Source organism: Copadichromis virginalis, linkage group LG18 (genome assembly GCF_057382275.1).
Source record: "Copadichromis virginalis isolate Kocher_CV1m ecotype Utaka linkage group LG18, C_Virginalis_male_GT1.1, whole genome shotgun sequence".
Classification (NCBI taxonomy): Eukaryota; Metazoa; Chordata; class Actinopteri; order Cichliformes; family Cichlidae; genus Copadichromis; species Copadichromis virginalis.
In genome coordinates, this window is record NC_140635.1 from 18,040,325 (window position 1) to 18,064,848 (window position 24,524).

General features: G+C 41.4%; 3 protein-coding genes across 4 annotated transcripts; 2 read left to right on the plus strand and 1 right to left on the minus strand.

Annotated features, from left to right (window-relative positions):
• On the plus strand, positions 1–10,240 carry LOC146687632 (uncharacterized). Of its 2 annotated transcripts, none has more exons than XM_085439277.1 (12): positions 1–64; positions 2,839–2,972; positions 5,781–5,896; positions 6,618–6,695; positions 6,781–6,818; positions 6,976–7,109; positions 8,215–8,293; positions 8,399–8,518; positions 8,623–8,712; positions 9,045–9,128; positions 9,276–9,438; positions 9,562–10,240. In XM_085439277.1, the coding sequence occupies exons 2-12, from the start codon at positions 2,849–2,851 to the stop codon at positions 9,751–9,753; spliced, it is 1,218 nt and encodes a 405-aa protein (XP_085295403.1). In that variant the 5' UTR covers positions 1–64; positions 2,839–2,848; the 3' UTR covers positions 9,754–10,240. The 2 variants fall into 2 exon arrangements, with proteins under 2 accessions (XP_085295403.1, XP_085295402.1); XM_085439276.1 differs by lacking the exon at positions 1–64 and adding an exon at positions 1,144–1,456.
• Positions 10,241–11,240: 1,000 nt separating this feature from the next.
• Positions 11,241–22,606, minus strand: LOC146687633 (ankyrin repeat domain-containing protein 13C-like). The gene is made up of 13 exons (XM_085439275.1): positions 22,237–22,606; positions 22,103–22,144; positions 20,440–20,544; positions 17,870–17,955; positions 17,603–17,648; positions 17,334–17,400; positions 17,037–17,181; positions 16,803–16,934; positions 16,080–16,241; positions 15,915–15,994; positions 15,673–15,771; positions 12,705–12,805; positions 11,241–12,606 (listed from the first exon to the last, which is right to left on the minus strand). Exons 1-13 carry the CDS (start codon positions 22,595–22,597, stop codon positions 12,476–12,478), a joined length of 1,557 nt encoding a protein of 518 aa, XP_085295401.1. The 5' UTR covers positions 22,598–22,606; the 3' UTR covers positions 11,241–12,475.
• Positions 22,607–23,178: 572 nt separating this feature from the next.
• Positions 23,179–24,515, plus strand: znf830 (zinc finger protein 830). The gene is made up of 2 exons (XM_085439280.1): positions 23,179–23,680; positions 23,767–24,515. The coding sequence occupies exons 1-2, from the start codon at positions 23,179–23,181 to the stop codon at positions 24,321–24,323; spliced, it is 1,059 nt and encodes a 352-aa protein (XP_085295406.1). The 3' UTR covers positions 24,324–24,515.
• Positions 24,516–24,524: the final 9 nt, after the last annotated feature.

Below are 24,524 nucleotides of genomic sequence, written 5' to 3' on the forward strand. Positions count from 1 at the left end.
GCTAGCAAGAAGATCGAGGGAGACGTAGGAAACTGCTTTACCGAACCTTTATTTCTCCTCCAAGGTACGAACACCGCGTACAGTGGGCTGAAACAGTTTACTCACAGCGGGCATCGCCGATACAACTCTGGCTGTCGAGGGAGTTATTATATTCCTTTTATTTACTTTCTCTTCGTCTCTTCTGTAGTTAACCGTTACTCTTCCTTTTTCCTTCTTTTTTTGCTCTCCGCCCCGCACACATTTCCCATCAGGCTCATCCTTAAAGGGCCACGCCTGTAACAGGTGTAAAGCACGCTGCCACTGGATTCTAGATCAGATGGAGACATGTTCTCTGTCGTGACGAATCACGCTTCTCCATCTAGCAATCTGATGGCCGAGTATGGGTTTGGAGGCTGCAAGGAGAACTGTACTTGTCTAAATGCACTGTGCAAAAACTAAAATTAGGTGGAGGGGGCATTAGGGTCTAGGGTTGTTTTTCTGGAGATTTGGTCAATCTTCATCATACAATGAAGTATTACATGCTCCCAACTTTGTGGGAACGGTTTGGGGATGGCCCCTTCCTCTTCCAACATGAGTGTGCACCAGTGCTCAAAGCTAGATCCATAAAGACATGGATGAGGAAGTTTGGTGTGAGGAACTTGACTGGCCTGCACCTGGCCTCAACCAGAACAGAACACCTTTGGGATGAATTATGCGTGTGAAGGCAGATGAAGGCAAGATAGATTGATAGATATTATTATTCAACTTTATTCCACATTGAATGGCAATCATATTCCCAGTTAAACGCAATAAATCCTTTTAGAAATGTCATAAAGGGATGGCTTTTTCTAAATAGCTTTAGTTGACCAGACTGGATTAATTCATGTTGGTTGGTTGAAAAGCTATGCTTAAGTAGTTTCCCCAAAACTTCTCATCAATACTGAATGAGGCGCTTTGGCCACGTCTTGTATGTAAAAATGAAAATAAAGGGCGCCCTCTGCTGGTAATTAATTGCAGGTCAAAAGTATTTCTACATAGTACAAACCTTGTAGTACGCTTCTTTAAAGGACGGTCGATTTATTCCATGAAGGTAAAGTAGCCTCCAGACTTGATGATGTGCTGTTTTAATAATTTACTTTAAAACCGCCAGTTTCGCTACACGCATGCGCATTTCAATCCATAATTACCCAAGATGGCGGCGAAACGCTACAGTTTGCTGTAGTCGCTAGTTAGCGCATACCCAGAAAAAAATTACCAAACAAACCCAAAATTGGTTTTGTAACCAGCGGATAGACGGTAGTGTGGTTTAATACTAGCAGTTGGCGGTTGTGTTACAAAGGTTTTAAGTCGGGAAAATGAGCTACACAACGAAGGTGGTGCAGGTGACGAACGTGTCGCCGAGCACAACGTCGGAGCAGATGAGGACACTGTTCGGTTTTCTGGGAACCATCGAAGAGCTGAAGTTATTTCCGCCAGAGTAAGTTAAATAATTGTCTGTGGGCTTATTAGCGGCTTTAATAATGTAGTCACAGGCTGTTTGGTCGTGTTTCCTAGTAGACTCGGTAGACTGGTTAGCATGCACGCGTAGGTCCATGCTAACCAGTGACCTGGCCCGCAGTCTTTTATAATGTCTTTGTCTGGCCTCATGAACCACGCGTTAATCCTATTTATGTCTTTGATAGTCTGCTTATTTCCTAAACAGGGATAAAAACGTGTATTTAGGCTTAATATGTCCCCCTCGGTGTTTATTTGGGTCTTAATGTTACCGTAGTGTCTTGTTTTTCAAAGTATGTAAAGTCTCTTTTTATCAATGAGAGGAAATGCAGCAAAAGTGATTAATAATTAATATAAACACGCCCAAGTCGAGCTTGTGAGGAAGGGAAAAATTAGTTGTATTAACTTTAACGGTCTCTCCGATGTTTTGTTAGGGTTAGGATAACTCTACCCCTCCTTTCCCCAGTCGTTTTTATTATAATTGAGTCTTTCCAACAGTCCACAGTAAATTTTCTTCTAAAGTATACAGTCAGGGCCTGGGTACTTGTATTTATTTCTGTTTAAAGTGTATGTTATAAATCTGCTTTAAACTCTGTCTGCATATATTTGTTGTGTGTCAAATCCACACTTAAGTGACTAACACAGCATGTGGGTGCCACTGGACCACATCAGGTTGTCAGAACATTTTTCTCCAGCTGCTCCCTTTAGGGATCCACAGCTGACCATCTGCCTCAATCTCACCCTATCCCTAGCATCCTCCTCTGTCACACCAATCCTCTGCATGTCCTCCTTCACTACATCCATGAACTCCCTCTCTGGTTTCCCAATTTTCTTCCTGCCTGTTAACCCCATATTCAACATCCTTTGTCTAATATATCCACTGTCCCTCCTCTGGATGTGTCCAAATCATCTAATCCTTTTTTCCATGTGCTGTCCCTCTGATGTACTCATTTCTGATTTTGTCCATCCTGCTCACTCAAAGTCAAAGTCTTAACATCTTAGCGTCAGCCTCCTGTCTATTTGTCAGTGCCACTGTATTTAAACCATACATCATAGCAGGTCTCGCTACAGTTTTATGTACTCTTTCTTTCACACTCGCCACCATCCTTCTGTCACAAATCACCCTGACATTTGTCTCGATCCACTCCACCCTGCTCCAATCTTTTCTCCACCTCACTTGTGAACCGTTGATTTGGACGGTTGATACCAGGCATTTATACTCCTCTACCTTTGCTATTGCTGCTCCTTGCATTTTCAGTGTTACATCGGGATGTCAAAAGAGGCTGAAGAAAGCAATGTTTAGATTTTGTAAAAATGTTTTTTATTGCAGTTTATTCACGTCATTCTTCTTTACCACTTCTATAGTGATTCGCCGATGCCGGTGACATCCCGGGTGTGCTTTGTGAAGTTCCAGGAGCCAGAGTCTGTTGGTGTGTCTCAGCATCTGACTAACACGGTGTTTGTGGACAGAGCGCTGATAGTGGTCCCGTTTGCTGAAGGTTTGTATAAAAGCTCATTGTTGAATGAATTGTGATGGTGCAAGACTGTAAAAAGGTTGTTGTTGGTTTTTCCCGTCTCCTGTGAATTCACCCTGGCATGCTTATATGAGCTTTGTAAGATAATTTTGAATGAAAGTGGTATTGCCATTCTCCTCCCATGGCTCGTGTGTTTAAAGCAGACTTCTGCTGTCAGATTTGTGGTGAACTGTTTTAGCGCATTGCACATCTGTTTTAGCACAACAGCCCTTAAACAGATCTTTGTTTCCTGGAGTTAAGTTGTTCGGGATATAGTGAGGTGTTTGTCTCTGACTAAAACAGTAATGTGCTCTGCGCTCAGAAAGTTCAGTGTACCAAACTCTGCTTTACACACCAGGACACGGACATCTGTGGGCACCACAGGCACGTCAAAGTTCAGAAGTGATGTACTTGAAATGCTTAACCAAATGCATTTTTATTCTCACCATATATTGGACTACCCCCTGTTAAACTTCTCTCTGTTATTTGTGTGTGTATGTGTGTGTGTGTGTATGTGTGTGTGTGTAATTTTTGTAGTGAAGAAGGCAAAAGCAGCCCCCTCGTTGATGGCTGAAAGTGGTCCTCTGCCTGCCAACAGGGAATTGTAGACATTTGCAAAGGCCAGCAAGCATACAAGCCCCACCACTCTCTCTCTCTTCTCATTTTGTCTCCTTTTTTTTCTTTCTCTGCCTTATCTTTTTCTTTCCTTCTGTCTAAATTGTCTTTCCCAGGTGGTTTTGAGAATAAAGTTCAGATTTCTAGGGCATAACCTGAAACTGTGCAAATTCTGCACTATTTAACGACACTTTTGAGGGCTGCTTGGTCAAGTGTTTTATGGTTAAGAAACGGTTCCTTTGCAGATAAGGCTGCCTGTATTCATCACTTTTTAATGTCAACAAATCCCATGAAAACACAGAGGCCATTCAAGTCCACAGACTAGTAAATGCTTGTTTGTTCATTAGGGTAATTGCAGCTGATGCAGTTTATTTAGAGTCGGTGCCTCAGGCACCATCATGCTCTTTTAAAAGCTCACTAGCATACGCAAACAGATTTTAAACAACAGCTGGAAGTAGTCCCCAGCAGATGGACAGTTGTTTGAATAACACCACAGTACTTTACGTTTACTGTATGTTTTTAAAGAAACCACTTCGCCTTCTATAGAAGTCAGACAATATATTTCTGAAAGTTTTACACCTGATCAGCTGGAAATCTGTGTCGGAAATCTATGCTATCACATGATGTTATGATAACATAATGAAATACAGCCGCAAGTACGGCAGTTGGTCTGTTCAGCACCGCCGATTCCTCCTGTGCATTTCAGAAGTTGGAGGGAAAATATGTTTGCATGTGATTTAATAATGACCTAAACAAAGAACAGAGACCCAGGAGGGGGAAAAGATCCCCGAATTTTACACTTTTATATCAGCTGGGACTGCATGTAAAACACGGGGACATGATTACACAGTAATTTACACATAATGCTACAGCACTAGCATAAATGCTGGTAACGCAACCACTTGTGTAGGTTGTGTTGTAGCCCCACAGAAGTCTAAATCAGGCATGAGATGGTATTCACTAGATTTGTGGACAGTAACAATATTTCCAGCCTCATCCTTTTTTAAAATGGCTTTAAAAAACATCAACTTGGGAGTGACACCAGTTATTTGGCTCTGGTGCAATAATTGTATATGTCAGGGGTCTGGGTTATTTTTTAGTTAATACAGAAACACACTAATGCCAAAGTAGCCTACTCTGCACAGAGTAGATTTAAAACATTTTTTTTAACCTCACGATGTAATTTCAGACTTGACAAGGGGAAAACTAGTCAGTGATTTAATAAATACATGGAACTAAAACTCTCTGGTATAAATCCTCTGAGATAGGCGACCGACATGACGTAGTGTTGGTCCAGTATCCTCTTTAACAGTGGTTTTCTTTTGTTGTTGTGTTTTACAGTTCTTTTTCCTGGCTCAGCCAGTCCTGTATACCAGGCCCTGCTGAAAATACCATCCAACCGTTTTGTCTCCTGCAGCATTTTCTCTCTCCAGTGTGCTCTTGTGTTTAAGTGTTGTGTGTCTGTATTTAGGTGATGTCTCTTTGTGAATGGATTAAGTGTGAGATGATGATGATGATGAGCTATTTAAAAGATAAAATTGGAGGTATTTTGCATTTTAAAATAAACAGCCCACCATCCTCTGTCCAGGTTTGGTTAATTGATGCAGTGACAGGTAAGGATACTGAGATAATGATGCAGGCAGCATCTAGCCTGAATTTTGTTATTGCCATTTAGCATATAAACTACTTAATTCTCTGAAATGTGTTTGTGGTGAGTAGACGCTGATGGTTTGCATAGTGTTCTTGCCGAATCCCTAAAATTCTCTCTGTTGTGTGTGTATCTCAATTTTTCTCTGTGTGCTTTTAGTAGCGAAGCCGCCAACGTGAATCGCTTGTTTCAGTAAACGTCAAAAATGAAAATTGAGGGCACACCGAACTGGAGAAGCAGCTGTGCTTGCTAACGTTTGGTTCATGACTTAAAAAACACATTCAGGTGATCTATTCTTGGCAGTGTTCATTGGAGTAGTGTGATTTATTCCAGCAATAGTTAAGTCACTGCAATGATTATGTTGAATTAAGGGAACTCTTCTCTGATGTATGAGGTAAACATGTGAAGAAATGTGAACACTTTTCTTTTTTTTTTTCTTCTCCAAAATGTCTTCTCTGTAGTGTGTGTGTGTGTGAGTGAGTGTGAGAAACCTTTCTTCTCTCCTAATGCCTTTTTCTTTATCCCTGTAGGATCTATTCCAGATGAGGCTAAAGCTTTGTCACTGCTGGCGCCAGCAAATGCTGTTGCAGGAATTCTGCCAGGGGGAGGCCTTCTTCCGATGCCTAATCCCATCCCCAATCCACCTGTAAGACCTCACTGTTTAACTGTGTTGGATGTTACATGGTGACATAACCAAAAGTCTTAACATTTTTGCTCTGACATGACAAAATGCAACTTGAAGCCTTTTTTTGAAAAAGTAATTATGCATTTAAAGACATACAGAAGCAGAGTGTAAGATAACATAAAAATACGACTCACAGATAAACTGGCTTTTGTTTATTTTTGTTTTAAAGTTGGATCATTTCAAAGTCCATCTGGTAGTTTGTATAGTTCTTTAAATCTGTTTTTTCTCCCTGTGTTGTATTTCTGTTTTTTTGGTTATTTGTAGGATTGTGGTAATGTAAAATTGTATTGTGCTCATTCACATCCTTTTAGTATAAATGGTTTGAAGCAGTCAGTCATGTTGCCGAGTTACAGGTCTCTTGCCAAGTTGTGACCAAGTAGTATCCTGTCTATGGTTTTCCTTCATCCACTCGCATATCCATCAGTTACTCCTTCGGCTCTGCCATGTTTCTGTCATTTCAAGTCGAAAGCGTATATCAGCATCGGTTAATGTACAGCGTGTCTGCTTACATCACATCTTTACATGCCTCGCTGGCCATTTACTAATGAGAGAAATTAGTCTCCTGCACATAAACAGTGATTTTTAGCCCAGTGTATCAGATAGCACCAATATAATTACATAAACACTTGTTAGGTGTTCGTATCTGGATATTCTTGGCCTGACATAAATTTGTTTATTCCAGCTTGCGAACCCCTTTGGTGCACCCAATATAGACGCAATGGCAGCGTTTGGATTCCCCGGAGCTGGTATGAATCCCCAGGTGAGAGGTTTTCTGAAATGGCAGTGAACGAAGTTGATGTTGAATGTTTTGAACTGACAGTCTTTATCCTCCCGTTTCCACACAGGCTGCTGATCAGCTGTTGAAATTGATGACGGATCCAAAGTAAGTCTCTTTAAAGATTCTTCTTTGAATGCTGTGCATTAGGGGTTTTTTTTTTTTTTTTGGTTATTTTTCCCAGGCACTGTAGAACAACTGAGGCACAGGAAAGAAGCAGTTGTTTGGTAGTAATGAGTCAACTAATTAATATTTATTTGTTTAGACTGAATCCCCTGGCGGCTGGAATAAACCTGAATGCTGGGCTGAAGGCTGACGCAGCTAATAAAGAAATCGAAGAGGCAATGAAGAGAGTCAGAGAGGCCCAGTCGCTCATTTCTGCTGCTATCGAACCCGGACGTGAGTACATTAAAGTTCAGAAGATCTTGTTGCTAGGATGTTGGCTTTGCGGTATAAAACAGTGTCTGGATTGTCTGCACTGCTGTCATTACAAACACTTATTAGGTCAGCTTACTTCCTCAGATGATTTCCTTGGCAGGTTTTCATGTTTGCAAATAGTTTGTTTTTGCTTTTGTTTTCAGTGTTAAGAAAAAACGTTTGTTAACCCTTTAAAACCGGACGGAGCAGGCACGCTCCGTTTTGCGTAACTATTCTTAAATCCCTGTAGAACCGGAACCACGTAAGCTAGCAATAATTTTTTTTGCACATGAAACCGGAGGAGTTGTACGTACTTCTTATGCTATCAGCTCATCCTAGATTACGGTTTCCTTCCACATATAGTTTTGCAAAAAACAGCATAAAAAGCACTTGCAGCAACAAAAACATAATATTCCAGAAACACGCTTTGCCAATTCGATCAGCTGTTCATAACACTTCCTACGTTGGAATAGACGTCAGCGCGAACTATCGTATGTCCGCCATTACCTGGCTGAAACCGGAAGTGGCATCTTTTTTTTTTTTTTTTTTTTTTTTTTTTTACCATTTCCTCTTTTTTGTTTTTTACCTTCGGGGCCTTATATGCCTATACTGGTGTTTTTAAAAGTCATGTTTGACTTCATGCTTTTCTGAATAGTTTCTGGGATGCTTAGAACTCAAATTGCACTGCTGGAAATGGTTTATTTTGATGCACGTGCTGTTTTCTTTGCAAATTTGCATTATAATATTTATTTTTGTTTTTCCAGCAGTATATAAAAATTGGTGTATCTCAAAAATAAAACTATGAAGACACTCAAAAAAACAAACAAAAACAATTTTCAATTTTTTGTAGTTTATTGCACTTTTTTGCAATTTATGTAGTTATTATAGACTTAATGCTTACATCTCATTAAAATTTGGGCTATAACGGTTGTATTGATGTATAGCAACTTGAAATGCTCTCAAAAATGGCACTACAGCATGTAAAAATATAAAGATAACTCTGGCGGACTTGGTTCTATGGTAGGTCTTAAAGGATAAAACACAGAGTACTGGAACTTGACCTGTATTTCATTTTCCTGACGTGCAGATAAGGAGACAAAGAAGAAGCGCTCTCGGTCCAGGTCCAGATCCAGAAGGAGGAGGTCCCGATCGCATTCAAGACACAGGTGATTTACTAAAACTTATCATCTGCAGAGCTGAGATGAGGAAACTTTGTATTGTTTGTTTTCACATGAACAGCAAAGTTAAATGTTGTGAATGAATGGTTTCAGGCGAACCAGAAGCAGGTCGAGGCGCAGATCCAGATCGAGAAGCAGAAGACGCTCCAAAAGCCCGCGCAAGAGACACACCCACTCTAGAGACAGAGGGAGGAGATCTCCCAGCAGATCCAGGTGTGCTAACTGTGTAAAAACCTGTCCTCGAACCTGTACTCTGAGGTCTGCAGCTGGGAAACCTGAGATCTAAATCTATATGCATGTTTTCTTTTTATCTACAGAGAGCGAAAGAAAGAAGATGCAGGGAGAAGGAAATCCAAAACACCACCCAAAAGCTACAGCACAGCGAGGAGGTCACGCAGTGTGAGCCGGTGAGTACAGCCAAGGTCTTCAGCTGACAAGTGCTTGAATTCTATTCTGGTAAAGACCTTTTAATATTAAGAGAATTTAATGACTGTTCTATGGTCAGATTTACCAAAGTACAAAATCAACAGGAACAGAATAGTTAAACGTACGTTTTTAAGTATAGTACTTCCCTAATCACGATAAAGCTGCTAATGCTTTAACAGGAAATAAGATTTAATGCATATGACAGTTATTAATGAAATACTAGATTTTTGGTTTTCAGTCAAATGTATTTATTTCAGCTGCTTCTAATATCCTGCATATGTGCAAAACTTAAATTATTTTGTTCTGTTTGCAGGAGACGCAGGAAAAGTCGCAGCGCCAGCCGTTCTCCTAAGAAGTCTCCTAAAAGGAAAAATTCCCCGTCTCCATCTCCTCGAAGGTTGTCTGATGTGTTTAATACCTTCTGGCTGCACTGAATGTGTATTTTAAGTTTCTCCTGAATGATTTTTTTTTTTTTTTAAAGGAGAAGTAAACATATATCCATTACTAATCTTATTCTGGACTTTTCATTTTCCATCCTGTTCAGACACAAAAAAGAGAAGAAGAGGGAGAAGGAAAGGGACCGGGACCGTAGGAGCGATAAAGAGCGCGGCCGTGAAGAACGGGAGCGCTCCAGCAGCAAGAAAAAGAAGAGTAAAGACAAAGAAAGGGAACGTGACCGGAAATCAGATGCAGAGAAAGATGTTAAGGTTGGTGTGTTGTGGTTTTGGACCCTGTGAGCATCACTCTTCTAATGTTAGCCAGTCGGAGGGAGTTTGTACTTTTTTACTTTTTTTTTTCGAGGTGTCTCATGCATCGGCTTCTTTTCCCAGATCACCAGAGACTACGATGAGGAAGAGCAAGGATACGACAGCGAGAAGGAGCGAGGCGACAGGAAGGACTCGGACGATTCTGCTTTGTCTCCTCGGTCGGTAGAAGGTAATGGCACAGCACGTTCCGCGAAGCAGGCCAAAGTTAACGGTGCCGATGATCGCCACGAAGAGGACATGGACGTCAGTGACTGACTCGTCCGTCCCGTCCTTTCCCACATTCTCCCTCCATGTTGGTTGTGAAAAAGCTACATCTTTCCCCCCTTCCTACTGGGCTGAATCTGAAAATGTGAATTGTTTGAAATGTATCAGTTTCTGTCACAGGAGGGAAGCGTGCCCTTTTGCAAATGTTTGATGCTAAAAATCGTCTGCCCTGACATTTTTCTCGGTTTGTCACATTTACTGTAAGTGGTCTTTCTGCTCTTTGCTGCTACAGATGTAATAGATTACAACTGGAAGTAGGCTTGCTTTGCGTTTCTTTAGCTTGTGTTACCAGATTTCTTTTTTTATTTGTCTTTACATATGAACCTTTTTCATTTCTGTTGTGTGGGGTGGTGTGATGCACGGGTCTCTTGTCTTCACCAAAAATGCAAGCTTCTTAGCTTAGCTTCTTGTTATCTGAGAGTACTGATTGTTTTATCAAGGATTTCTTTTATATATTAAAGCTTATTTAAAGAGCTAAGACTGTGAAAATTTATAACTTCCACCTCAGGTTGGGGGGGCTAATGATACAGATATGAAAATCCTCACATCTGGTTTAAAAACACTTAAATCACAGACATGGTTCAGCTGTTTGATCACAGAGACAATTTTGCCTTCAAACTAGTCAAAGGCAGATGCGCCTAAATTAGTAATGCTAACCTTTGGCATCACGTAGGTCCAGTGCAGCAATACTACATAAAGTCTTTATTGGCATAAAACTAATGCTGATGGAGGATTTCTAAACATAAATTTTCCAGTTCAGTTAGATCATTTTACATGTGGGCCACATATAGCCCACTTTGATGTGAAGTGGGCAGGACCATTTAAATAAAGTTGTGTAATTATAAATTTAGAACATATGGTTTTCATGAATTCACAGAAAATGCTTGTGTACTTCGGTGTCGTGGCTTGATCAACAGGAAAAGCGGTAAAACCGATGATAAGACAGGTAAAAGTTGAAAATCTAAGCATACCTTCACATTTTCTTAAGCTCGGCCAGAATGGAGTCTTTGCTGGGCTAATTCTGGTCTCTGGGACTTGTGTCTAAAACCCTAACTTGGACTAATCTGGCATAGGTTTCTAGACATTTAGGATGTTGAATATATTAAATCTTTCATATTAAAGTGAAAAGAAGCCCAGGCTCTGAGAAATTAAATATTTTTCAGATAAAATGACGAGTTTTATTTTCCAATGTCTGCACTAAACACTGAAGCCAAACGGACAGTGCTCTGCTAGTTTATTGCATCTTCACACACTGACGATAAATCAGGGGAAATTTTATAATCTTTAGTATCTTGGGATAAAACCAGCTCTCCCTTCTTAGCCTCACCTCTTTAATAAACAGACTACAATATTGTCTTGAAGCATCGCCAGATTTGACCTAAAATACCCACTGAAGCGATAAGAATCCCCAATATATCAAAATATTTGTCCACCCCTCTGGAAGCCTCATAAAATTTTTATTACAAACACGCAGTCAGTTGAAAGATGATGCTGGTGCTTTATTTAAAGGGAAGTGAAGTAGGTATGGTTGCAGTACATATTAGCTGAAGCCAGACAGCTCAATGGATCAGATAGTCTTATCTGGAGAGTTGAGAGATCCAGCAACGATCAACTTCACAGCTTAGTTCCCTCTACTTGCATTTATATATGTATACATATAGATATATATATAAAAAGATAATCATATGCAGACAACAATCAAGGAGAATTTATAAGCACTAAAACATTTTCTAAGAGTCAGTGTTCTAATTTCCAGTTTCTCCTTAAGTACCAGCCAGCCTGCAGGTAGTAGAACAGAGAATATACCTTTAAAGAAGCATGTGATCCAGGAGGCCAACACAGCCAGAGCATGCCTTAAATATACTTCTTATCAGTGCAGTGTTAAACTAAGAACAGTTTACCTGATATCTCACCTGGGTTCTCCCATTCACAAACGTACACACAACAACCCCTGGTACAGTACAGTTACTCACTCACACACTGAGCACATACGATCACGACAGACATGGAGAGACAGCCGAGAGGTAACATGAGCTAACCTGAAGATGCAGGAGACTGCGTCCCTGCGCAGGGAAAAGGCTCGGATATCGTACTGTAACAATGGAGGTCTTCTTTAATGCTAAACCTTATCCCAGCTGGTTAAAAACATTCTTAAGTACCGGAAATGTATTGCTACACAGTGTTACTCATTTGAGTCCATCTCTCTCTCTATATATTATAGATAATATATAAATGAATATTAAGCACAGTTTGAGGATATAGCTATATCTGCTATTCTTTTTGTTGTGAAGTACAGACGTGAATTATTTACAGACGAGGGTGTCAGTGCACTTTCAAGAATGGGAAGTCAGTTCTCTGTCCTTGAAGATGAGGGGAAATATTTAAATAGTGACGATGAAGTCTGACAGCTTTCAGAGTAGAGAACAGCAGCATGGAGCAGTGGGTTTAACTGCTCTGTTGAACAGCGAGTACAATGAAAGCTATCATCGATTTCACAAAAACGGCTCCCGAAGCATCTACATGTGAGGTGGCGCTCTAACACCTGCTTGCATTGATTTGCTTTGGATCCATCAGCCAACAGAGCAACTGATCACTAAGACCGGCCCCCACCCGCCCCTTCCTTTTCACAGCTAATAAATACAGAATAAAACAACACAATATTCCTTTTTTTGTCTGCACTCCCAAACTTGCTGGCCATATCCCCGTTTACAGATCAGAGGTCTGGGAAACGACTGGGATCTTCTTTGTAATCGGCGGGGATGAAGAAAATGGACTCTTCGAATTCGTCGTAACGGAATTCCTGAAAGGTGACGGTCGCTGTGATCGTGGGGAAGACGGGGATGTCTGTGAGGCAGGAAACACACGCAAAAAAAGGTTATTGGTGATCCTGCTCCTGAAACTCATCTACTCACAGGAATGCAACGACAGGTCGCTTCACATACCGAGTTTGACAGGAAAACCAGGCGGAAGTTTCATCTGGACAAACTCTCTGAGTTTGTTGAAGTGCTTGAACGGAGCTATGACCTCCAACACATTCAGTAATCTGGAAGCAGAAGAGAGTAAATCAGAACCTCACAAATTCTTACAAAAATAAATAAAAAATTAAAACGGATTCAATGCAATTTGAGATTTTGACTGAATTGCAAATCTTGGTAGAGGTTCAGCCACTTTCTCCACTCGACCTTCAGCACACACACACACACACACACACACACACACACACACACACACACACACACACACACACTTTCAAGTCATTCTAAGTGGTGATCCTCTGAATTTATTATTCATAACAGACAGATTCACATTTGATCACGATGTCATATGAAAGGCAGATTTTGCCTGGTTTGCTGTAATAACTTCGCCTGCTGATACAAGATTTCTTCGTCATTTCAAAGTTGCAGTCTTTGCGTCGCGCTCCTAAGCGGCATTCTAAGGAAAGAACATTTCCCCTTTAAAAGAAATATTCACTTGCTTTGTCTAAATGAAACTATTCCAGCATCAGCATTGGCTCTAAATGACCCTTTGATTACACCCGAGCTGAAACTAGATCACTTAAATAAATTTAAAAACAACAAAGTGATGCCAGTATGAACAAGAAAGGTAATCCTGTAAAATGAACACAAAAATTTAAAGATCTTATATATTTATGGACTTTATATTTCAGGTTAACAATTTCCATATATTATATAGTTTCATATAACACATAAATAACAAGAGGATAGTTGATACCGGCTATCTGCTGATATGCCGTGATCGGCATTTAAAAAGTAAAGGGAAGGCGGGAGAAATAACCTTTAAGCATGCTATGAGTGTTGATGTTTCATAGTTTCTCCACTAGAGGGCCTTCTGCAACTTCCCTGTTGGCAAGACGAGAAATCCATGACTTGTCGCAATAATCTTCTTATCTTGTCATTTTATCTTAGTAAGGACTAATAAAAAATAAATAAATAAATAAAAATAATAGAATGCTTTGTGTTTAATGTCTGAAAGAAATATAAAAAAAATATCATCCTATATATCGGATTTTTTTATTACAAACTATCAGCCTTAAAAATTCTACATCGGCCTGGCTTTAATTTCTGTGAAGTACTTTTTTGTGCTGAAGTCTAAGGAATGTTAGACTTCCAGACTCAGGAAGTTATTTGTGCATACTAACTCATTTTTAGGACAAACGCACGATAATATAACACAATTTAACAGGTAGTAAACGCTCCCATTTTATTTACCCCTTCATTCATTCATGCACATATCAACTTTACCTCACTTCCATGTGTGGCGGTAGCTACAAGTTAGCCGTCCAGGTCTTTTCTCTTTCATGACTAAAACTGCCTTTCATGTAAAAGTTAAACCTAAAACACTGGAGTGACACTGATGGCTGCCCGTGATGATAATAAATCAGTTTCTGTGAACCCCCAAACCGATTCACAAGAAAATAGTCCAGTGTTTTATTTCATCAATCACACAAATCACACACACATGCAGTTTAGAGTGAAAGGTAAGCGGGCTGGGGAACTACCAGCACCAAGGCTGGAAATGATGCAAGAAGTGCAAAAGGTTTATCGTACAAATTATATTATTTATCATCAACAACTAGAGCACTGTCTATTTTGGGTCATTATGACATTAAAACCGAAAACGATCAAATACTAAACATAGCATATTAAACATTACAAAGAAAAATATGCAAAGGGGAAAAATTACATTAAAAAAACATTAGCTCTGATAAAGAGAGGTTTTTATTGCTGTCTCCATTAAGGTTCATTCAGTAGACAAGATAAAGCAATTTATTGCCTTTACTAAGTTCCCGTAATATTTAAACCCGAGCCACATCCCGCCTGAATCCCAAATGAGGGCAACGTGAAATGATCTTTTAAAGTGCTGGATCTTTTTTTATTAGTTCTTTCGTACACAGTCGCCAAAAGACTACTTGTGACCGCAAACAAAACCAGAACAGAAGGGGGGGGAGCTGGGAACGTGCAGCAATAACACTGAAACCAGTGCTTCTTAGACATGAAACATGTAGTTGATTGATGATGGAATTAAAAGCCAACTTTCTGATGCACAAACATGCAATGCACTGAAAGGATGGTTTTGTTCATTACATCCCAAAGATAATAAAGTATCTTTGGGATTAAGATGATTCCAAAGAGTTCCTGAAGAATTTCCTGACACATACAAAACAGTTTATCAAGGATTCACACCTTGGCTCATCTGAACACTTGCATGATTAGTAGAGGGACAGCAATCCTCAGGACAAACCCCAACACCTGTTAAATACCTGGGAGCCTCCCATCAGTGGCTTTAGAGCTAATTAAGCCTCTTGAATGAGACGTGAAAGTTTCACAGACTAAAAAGAAGAACCTACACTGACTTAACCAAGTCAGATAAAATATTTTTTGGGGAAAAATCTTTTCCAAAATTTATTATCAACTCTTGGAAAAAAACAAGGTTTAAAATATATATATATATATAAAAAAAAAAGATTTAAAACTGAAAAACTCTTATCAGCCAGGCCCATCATTTGGCCCGACTCTGAGAACAAGTCTCGACACACGAAAGCCTTGCAGCTCCAAGGTTACAGGTGCATACAGTAAGGCATGAAAAGAAGCGAATAAGAAATTTTAACTTCAAACAAACCGTGCCGGGTTCCCATGGTGGCCAAGCTGAGCAAAAGAACATTTTTGGTGAGGGTGGTGAAGGTGGGGGAGTGTTTGAATTTTGTAATCTTCTCATCAGTGGCTCTCTCCCACAACCAGTTGAAGCCCTTTTGTCTACCTGGCCCAATTATCTGATGTGATTCATCTCATCTCTGCACTACCCTTTTCTAGTATCCCAAGTGTATCCACCCAGGCTCAATCTGCACAGAAAGCTTCGCAAATAGATCTAAGGAGCAAGGGATGTACTTACGACTCAATGCCTAGAGGGAAATCCTGGCTCATGGCTACAGTAGCTTTGAAGTTCTTCTTGCTTTCCTTACAAACAAGCTCTCTGCCAAGATGAGGTGGCCTGAAGGTGAGAAGAGGCACAGACGAACACAAAAAGATGTTATTTCACACTCAGCAGTTATACATATTTTCTTCTACCTGCCCTGAATAAATTCCTAATTACAGTGAGGACTGATGACATCGTAGAAAACACAAGGTGCTTACTTTCCGTGCTCCGCGGTTATGTACTCCTCCCATGAAATTGTATTGGGTGCTGGAGCTGTGAGGGACTGCCTTCTCACGGGCTGGAGGGCAGAAAAACATCCGTCAGTGTTAGCACCATTCACCGCTGGCGGATGAAGCCACGGCCCTGAATTCTTTCCTTCTCACCTCAAAACTCTGCTCACTGATGCTGCCTCCTTTACTTAAGCTCTCCATGATGGCTTTGTTCCTCAGGATGTCTTCTTCACTTAGGTGCTCCCGCCGTTTCCTTGACTCCAGCACCAGACCGTTCACTGCATAGAAGTCAGCCAGGAAGTTTCCAACTCTCTCCTGTACAGGAAACAAACAGATGGTGCCATACTTCCAATGCAACAGCAGTAAAAACAAAATTTCAAACTTGGGATGTGCTGCACAGGCTGTATGGAGGATCAAAGTGAGGCTTGTGATGCCTTCAAGGGGTCATGAGGTAAAACCTAAGGGCTAAGTATGTTTATTTCCCACTGTTGTAATGTGGTTGCTCAGTTTTCTCCAGAATACTGTAGGATTTTTAACCTTACACTATAAAACGCCTCGAGGCAACTGTTTTTGTAAAATGGGAAAGGTCCCGGTGCTTAAAAACCCCAAAGTTCCTTTAATATGTTTTTTCCCCCCTTCTTCCTCCTAATGTTGTCCCATTTCTTTTAATGGATTGGATTTATATAGCGCTTTTCAAGGCACCCAAAGCGCTTTACAATACCACTATTCATTCACTCTCACATTCATACACTGGTGGAGGCAAGCTACAGTTGTAGCCACAGCTGCCCTGGGGCAGACTGACAGAAGCGAGGCTGCCATATCGCGCCATCGGCCCCTCTGGCTTTTGCTTTAACCATACTGTGAAATAAGCCTTACTGTTTTATCCTCTCTGAAGAGCCAGCCGATCTGACTACGGGAGAAAGTGATGGACTTGGTAGAAAGGGTTGCAGAGTAGACGTCGCTGCTCATCAGAATATCCACCTCCTCTTCTGTCTCCATCTCTGACTCCTTGGGGCAAAAACACGGAGTCAACTTCTTGCTGTTCATTTCTTTCACATCTTTCTGATAACATGATGTGAAACAGAGGTCTCCTTATGCCCCCCCAGTTACCTCGTGGTGTATTCTTTGGTACACTTTTGCTTCATTGTCCAGAACCACAAAGGACTGGGACGGTGCGGCGTCGCCGTTGAAAATGAAGCTAAGATCGCCGCGCTGACATTTCATATCGGTGAAGTCTATGAGAGTGGTGTCAAGTCTAAATCAAGAGAGAGGAGGAAGAGTGTGTGAAGATAGTTACGTCCTACTTTTCAGAGCTAAAAGAAGTTCTCGACCTCAATAGGAAACATGCTACATTAAACACACAGTGGTGTAGATGGGGGCAGACTTTAGCTAGTATTTATATCTTACCTGATATTGATGCCCTGCTTGTAGATTTTACAGGCATCGGATGGCAGCATCCGGGACAATAAAGGCACTACAACAGATGAGACGTGCATTTATTCAATAGTGACTTCCTGCTGTGTTCGCACTTAATGGAGGGTTTTGGGTGAGGTTACAGCTCCGGAAATTTTCAAAGGATTTAAAAATCAAGAGCAGCCTCAAACTATTACACGCTGTAGCTGTGTGTGAGAATATGTTGCAGAAAATTTCACATTTGTGTGAAAGTTAAAACTCACCCCAGCTCTGAAAGTCCCAGTGCAGCTCCAGATAAAAGTCACCGAGCTGCACCAAAGCATTCAAACACATCAAAAGGTCAACGCACAACATAACAGAAAGTTCAGATTATACGTGCATCATCACTTGATATTGCATGCTCACGGGTAGTCAGCAGACATTTAACCAAATCAATACAGAGAAGGTTTTTCAAACTTTATGGGACTAAAGGTTTAACGATGTCAGTGGAAAACCTGAGTTTGTCATCACAGTGTTTAAATGAGTCTCACCTCTCTGAGAGCTTTGAGTAATTTTGGCCTCTTGTCCTCCACACTCTCCCTCGACTGCTGCTTTAGTTTCCGCAGTATTGCTGTGACTGGGGGGAGACAACAGGGATGGATCATAATGGATGTGTATTATAAAAATGTGGTATGACTTTCAAACTCATTTTTTACATTGTGTGCCACATACAGGCCTCTGTGATCTTAAGTGGGCCGGGCAGGCGAAACTGTCCTTTCTGTCAGCGTAAAGATGTTTAGCTACACATTAAACCCCTGAAATATCTTAATATAAGAAAAAGCAGTGGCAATTTTAACAGCATGTCTCAGTTTTTCTAAATGATTTCATTGTTCAGCTATTACTTAATTCCTCTGGTTTGCATGAATGGTCATAAGGCTATCTTTACCAAGACTGTAAAACATATAAAAATAAAGTTAAAGGTCCCCAAAATGTATGCCCTCCTTCACATTTTCAGCCTGCCAGTGGGCCAGACTGGAGTCTTTGCCAGGCCGATTCTGGCCACCTGGCCTTATGTTTGACCCCGATCTAAAGTCACAACTGTGCATTTTAACAGGAGCTGCTGAGTGCATGTTATTAATACATTTTTAAACCCCTAAAGCATGAGTATTGGCACAAGCCACAAATATTTTATGGTGGTCACCCTCTCTTCCAGCATTTTCAGATGACCTTTCGCGCTGAGGGAGATATGAGTGCCAGGATATGCATATTTCACAACCAGTCCACAGGACTGAACTCTGTCACCCAAACCCCGACACACTGATTGCCACAACGTGTCAGTTAAAATTGTGTGATTTTCATAGATTATTACATAACACAAAAACACTGAATCCCACCCAGCTTTATATAATTTATATAACTGTGCAGACACCACAGCCGTGTTTGGATCGGCTGATGTAACCCGTTGGCTCGTGAAGTGCACGACTTCCTCTCACAAACTGACCAGCGTCCTCTCAATGATACCAGAATGAACCACAAAAAAAAAAAGAAGAAAAAAAATTATATCTCAGCATATCTCACACGTATCCTTGGTTATTTCAGCCAGGGGAAATATTAGGCAGAAAATAGACGTGACCGAGGAGAGAAGTGCTGACGAGGCACACGCTGCTGCACTCGGGTAGTTCATAATCGCACGTCCAGATAGCGAGCTGCTGACACGATGGGCACATGTGTAAAAGTGAAAGCTGATGACCAATGATAAGACTGCAGTGCTTTGTGACAAGCTATAACACACACAAATAGACACTTGACATTTGGCAAACCCCATTATTATTCCTTGCTCTCTGTCTCTCTTTAACACCAGCTGTGCACCGGCTGTAATTTAGCCAAAGATTTAAATCTAAATATCCTTTGTCACTGGATTATGAATTTCTATGCATGGTTTAAATGCACCCGGCCCCCTCTCTGCCCCTCTGCCACCCCTTCACCCTTGTGAGTGATGTGACCTTCTCAAAAGCAAAGCTCCCGGTCCCAGTCCCAAGACAGCCTGCCACAGCAAGCACAGAGAGCCGAGACGCATACTAACAAGGCTGAGGGTCATTATTCAAACTACCAGGCCTCAAACGCTTTGTCGCAGGCTGTGTAAGAAAATGATGCTCATAGCTCACTCGTATCATCTATAGAGCCAAAAGCAAGAACTAAAAATGTGCAGCTCAGCACAGCTACAGAAACTAAAATAAATTATTTACTATTCAGCCCTTTTAGCAGACAATTTATATGTTACTTTAGCTTGAACAAATCGCACTAACTTAACCCAAAACCTACAAGGACAGAGGAGCGAATATATCTCCAAAGCATTAGCTGGGACCTTTTACATGTCATTTGACCTATTTCACTAGATGTCGAACCTAAAAGCGGTAGCATCGTTAAGCAGGGCAGTGGCAAGCTTTAAGCTTGGGGCTAACACTAAGCCATTGCTAAGGCAGCGTTCCAGCCCATCTGGATGGTGAGTGCTCAGAGAAAATCCCCACCATAGCTTTTTAGATGGGATGGCCAGACAGCACTTGTTGTGGTTAAACACTTACATGACTAACAAATGATCCTTTGAATACTAACACTTATCTCATTACCTTACGACAATACTGGAGGAGACAATTTGCTAGAAATTCTACATCTTCAGCCTTATTACACAAGTTTTATTTGTCAAAAAAAAAAATGAAACACTGATCTAACCCTCATTTAATGTAGACATGTTCTCTGAAACTTAAGATTTCATCTATAATCAGAGTAACTCATTTGATTCCTGATGCCAGTGCAAAGCATGTGGGGAAAGAAAATCCAACCAAAACACTGCAGCTATCAAGCTGATGTTCAGTAACACCACTACAATATGAACATTCATACAGAACACCTTCCCAATTACCGATATGACTGAATAACCCACAAATACTGTCTAAAGAACACATTGTATATCTATATAACCCTCAGATAGGCAGAACTCAGCCTAACTGTCAAAACAGGGAGTGTGTATGATTGCAGGTGTGACACTGAGATTGCAACAAACAGATCCAAATATGAAAAGCTCAAGTCAGTCTACAGCTATTCAGAGTAGTTTTAGGCTTACTCATTTGCCTGTCGCCGTAGCTGATGGCTTCTGCTAGAGGACTCCATCCCTGTGCATTTTTTATCTTTACAGGTGCATTATGGGCCAACAGGAGGAGAGCGCACTCTGAAAAGGAGGAAAAAGAGAAGAAAACAACCAAACAATGAGTGACAAATGTGATTAGTTCTACAGTTCTGTTACTGCTGCACTATCACTACATGCATTGTTATTAGAAACAATTTTAATATTTGCAAAAGGCCACTATATAGTGTTCTGCACATGCTCAAATTGCGCTCATTTACAGGACCATGATTTGAAGGGTTGGTAAAACGGGTTTACCCACAATAATGTTTCTCATGCTGTATACTGCTGCAGCACTCTGTGGACTTCCTGACTAAAGTGCTTCTCTTTAAGGATCCTCTCCCAAAAAAACCCAAAACAGTTTGCTTTAATCGGTGAGCTGGCCTGACAACATGTTTAGAGCTGTGGGTGCTGAAATCACACCACAACCATTGCCTTTAACTTATGTGAATGTAATCTCATCCATTACAATGTCAGGGTTTTAACAGCAGAGAGCAGCAGGTTCAAAAATGGCTCGAAAGCGACATGTGGTTGATATTAGTCATAACAGGCTGTGTTTGTGTCACTGTTTGACAACTGAAATAACAAAGTGTACATCAGAGCAGCTTCAATTTAGAGTAATTTCTATAAAGACACAGTGCATGGGCGCAGAGAGAGCAGGAGAGAAGCAAACAGATGGTAATGCTGGCCACATTAGAGACAGACACATGCTTACGCTAAACATTTCCTGCATGTCGGCGGAGTTGCCATAAAAACTAAAAGTAGTACACTTGGTCTTCAGTTACTCAAATGACAGGAGTGCATGAAGACTCTTGACTTTACTCATTCCTACAGTTATACTTGGCAGATTTGGCTCTAGCAAGGAAATAATGGCAGACTGTGAAACAGCTGTCTGCATCTGGATTAAGTTGAGGCAGCTGTTCTGTCTTCATTTGATGGCATGCCAAACTAGGCATCAGACAGCCACTTTGTTAAACAGTGAAGTAGGTACGGGGCAGCTGTGGCTCAGGTGGTAGAGCGAGTTGTCCACTAATTGCATGGTCGCCAGGGCAAGAAACAAATTCTTTTCTAATAGTTCAGTTTAATCTGTATCAAATTAAGGTTTCAGGACTAGAGGACTTTGCGTGGTACACAGACTACAAAGAGCTTTGAGTCAAATTTGTGTTATAATTGACACATAAATGAAATTGTGTCTCTGTGCCCATAAATTGGCTTCTTTGTATGCAATTACTGATATATGTGGATTTCTCTGAGCCTAACTAATGTGTCATACCAAGATTATGTTATCGCTGCTCTGCAGAGGTCAGATAAGACACGGTTATGCGCACAAAGGGTATGTGGGCTATTCCAACACAGGAATAGGGAACTGCTGCGTTCAAAGGGGGCTTTTAATGAGGATTCAAAATACTCTTTTAATAAAGCCATGTTAGGCCACGGAGAGCACGGCAGATTTAGTCAAATTTCCTGGGCTTAAGCAGATACTGGAAGATTACTTTTTCAGAGTGCTCTTGGTAATTTTGTTTAATCCAGTGCAAGGCAATAATAATAATAACAATTTTAAAATGAGGTTATTTCATTTTACTACTCTATGGTTCAGCATTACCTTTGTGGCCCAACATGACAGCCAAGTGAAGAGGTGTGTTTCCTGGAATTAAAAAAATAAACACATCAAGTAAATATCAGCCTCTAGCACAAACACTGTAAATGGAAATGGAAACATGACAGCAGAAAGCTTACCATGCACATCCTTCTGGGAGATGCTGTGGGTCCTGATGAGAGAGGAGAGCCTACGCACATCTCCCTTAAACACGCATTCATGCACAGGGAACTCCAAGTCGTCACTGGTCAGGATTATTGGGTTCTTGTTGTTGTCGCTGACAACTGATGAGTTACCGTTGATGTTGTTGGCATTGAGCTGCTGCTGTTGTTGTGCCGAGGTTTTGATTGACTTCTGGAAAGCCTTGTTGGACTTGAAATGCTTACCGGTGCCGTTAGAGATAGTCCCGTTGGAGGTCTCATCGTACGTGTCCATTATCTCGTCATTTTTGTTCGGTTTCTTGTGGTCCTTTCTCATGGTGCGTATCTTCTCACCTGTCATGATGTCTATCGTGCGGTAACTGGTGAACTACACACGAGGCTAACGTATGGTGAAGATGCGATATGGTAGTGGGCATTAGCAAAAACTCTACAAATATGAAAAATGCTCAGTCCTATTAGAAATTTTGAGCTAACGGCGACGCTTTTTCGCAACGCTTCTGTTATTAAAATAGCGGTACGCGGTTCCTAGGACACGTTAGCTAGCTGCAAGAAAATGAATATGGTTTGATTTATCTATGGGTGCGGCGATGAAAACAAAAAATAATGACAAACATTAAAAAAACCACACACACAAACAATGAATCGGGATAATAAGAAAGAAGAGCAAACGACTACATCGTTGTCTCTTCTACCGCGTCTCTCGGATGCAGGTTTTAAAACGGTATCGACGCTTTGCGGCTGAATTCAGGAGAATCGGGCGATACAACAATACTGAGCCTCAGCTAACATCTCTGCTAACCCCGTTAGCAGGCAACTGACAGATCTCGCGAGATTATTGTATTGCGTCATCTTTATGAGACGCGCGTACTTCTCCAGAAGTAACTCGCTGGCTAGCTAACGAGCTTGTTTTTGTTTACAAGAATGGCGACCTCTAAGAAAGGGAAGAAAGTTGTTAATCAAGAGGAACTTCGACGGCTAATGAGGGAGAAACAAAAGCAAGCCAGTGACAAGAAACGCGTCGAGTCTCCGTTTGCTAAATACAACAGTCTCGGCCACCTCAGTTGTACCCTGTGCAATGTGCAGGTGAAGTCCGAACTGCTGTGGTCGGCGCATGTTCTTGGGAAACAGCACAAAGAAAAGGTTGCTGAGCTGAAGGGAGCAAAAACTCAACCGGTGACACCGCAGAGTCAGCCACTGAAGCGGAAAGCACCCGACGACGAGGACGTTAAAGGAAAAAAGGCGAAACCCGCAGCGGCTCCTGGTCAGCCTTCGTTAGGACTGCCAGGAAATTTCTTTGAGAAACCCAGCGAGAGGGCAGCTGCTTCCTCACAGAAGACTGCAGGACTGAGCCTGCTGGCTGGAGTCTATGATGAGGACGATGATGATGATAATGAAGCTACTGGGGAGACATACAAACATAACAGTATGTTTGCACTGAAGCAATTTCCTAATGTTGTAAACCCGCTCAACATTTGGCAATAAAACCCTTTCTGATTCTGATTCTGACAGGTGAACAGGTGGCCACACATCCGCCTGCTCAGAAGGATGAAGCTGCAGGACTACCAGCTGACTTCTTTGACAGCTCCATCCCACCCACGCCTGCAATCTCCCATTCAGGCTCCATCCTCAAAGCAGACGTTCAGGAAAAGATCCCAGAGAAGAAAGACAACACAGCCGAGGCGCTCCCGGAGGGTTTCTTCGACGATCCGGTTAGAGATGCCAAAGTGCGCAACGTGGACGCTCCTAAGGATCAAATGGACAAGGAGTGGGAAGAGTTTCAAAAGGAGATCCGACAGGTGAACACAAAGTCCGAGGCCATCGTGGCAGAAGAAGACGAGGAGGGGCGACTTGAACGTCAGATTGATGAAATTGATGAACAAATTGAGTGTTACAAGAGGGTGGAAGTACTGAGGGACAGACGGGATGTGGTGAAGAGCAAGTCTCTGCCCAGAAAGCAGGAACAAGTGGACACTGGCGACAGCACTGAAGAAGAAGAGGAGGAGAATGAAGAGGAGTTGCTGGGGCTTTTGTCGCAGGACTGGAGAGCCAAAGGAGCTCTGGCCTGACTTTCTCTTGATATGTGTGACTGACCTCAGTTTTATTCAGAATATTGTTATAGCCTTCCTCAAGGTGGATGCCAATTTGTTCCAGTTTCCAAAAACTGTGAAGTTTGTGAAAATGTCTATCAAATCTTTCTCCCTTTGTATATTTCAGACTGGATTGGATATAATTCTAGTAAAAGACCTGAGTGCCACAGACACATGAGA

Excerpts from the sequence above, each read along its gene's own strand:
- LOC146687632 (XM_085439276.1), top strand. The coding sequence starts at position 1,335 with ATGAGCTACACAACGAAGGTGGTGCAGGTGACGAACGTGTCGCCGAGC. Across the intron at positions 5,897-6,617 it reads ATCCCATCCCCAATCCACCT|CTTGCGAACCCCTTTGGTGC; the intron begins GTAAGACCTCAC and ends TGTTTATTCCAG. Across the intron at positions 8,294-8,398 it reads CGATCGCATTCAAGACACAG|GCGAACCAGAAGCAGGTCGA; the intron begins GTGATTTACTAA and ends GAATGGTTTCAG.
- LOC146687633 (XM_085439275.1), bottom strand. The coding sequence starts at position 22,597 with ATGACAGGTGAGAAGATACGCACCATGAGAAAGGACCACAAGAAACCG. Across the intron at positions 22,145-22,236 it reads CTCCCAGAAGGATGTGCATG|GAAACACACCTCTTCACTTG; the intron begins GTAAGCTTTCTG and ends TTTTAATTCCAG. Across the intron at positions 17,956-20,439 it reads CTACGGCGACAGGCAAATGA|TCACAGCAATACTGCGGAAA; the intron begins GTAAGCCTAAAA and ends GTCTCCCCCCAG.
- znf830 (XM_085439280.1), top strand. The coding sequence starts at position 23,179 with ATGGCGACCTCTAAGAAAGGGAAGAAAGTTGTTAATCAAGAGGAACTT. Across the intron at positions 23,681-23,766 it reads GGAGACATACAAACATAACA|GTGAACAGGTGGCCACACAT; the intron begins GTATGTTTGCAC and ends TGATTCTGACAG.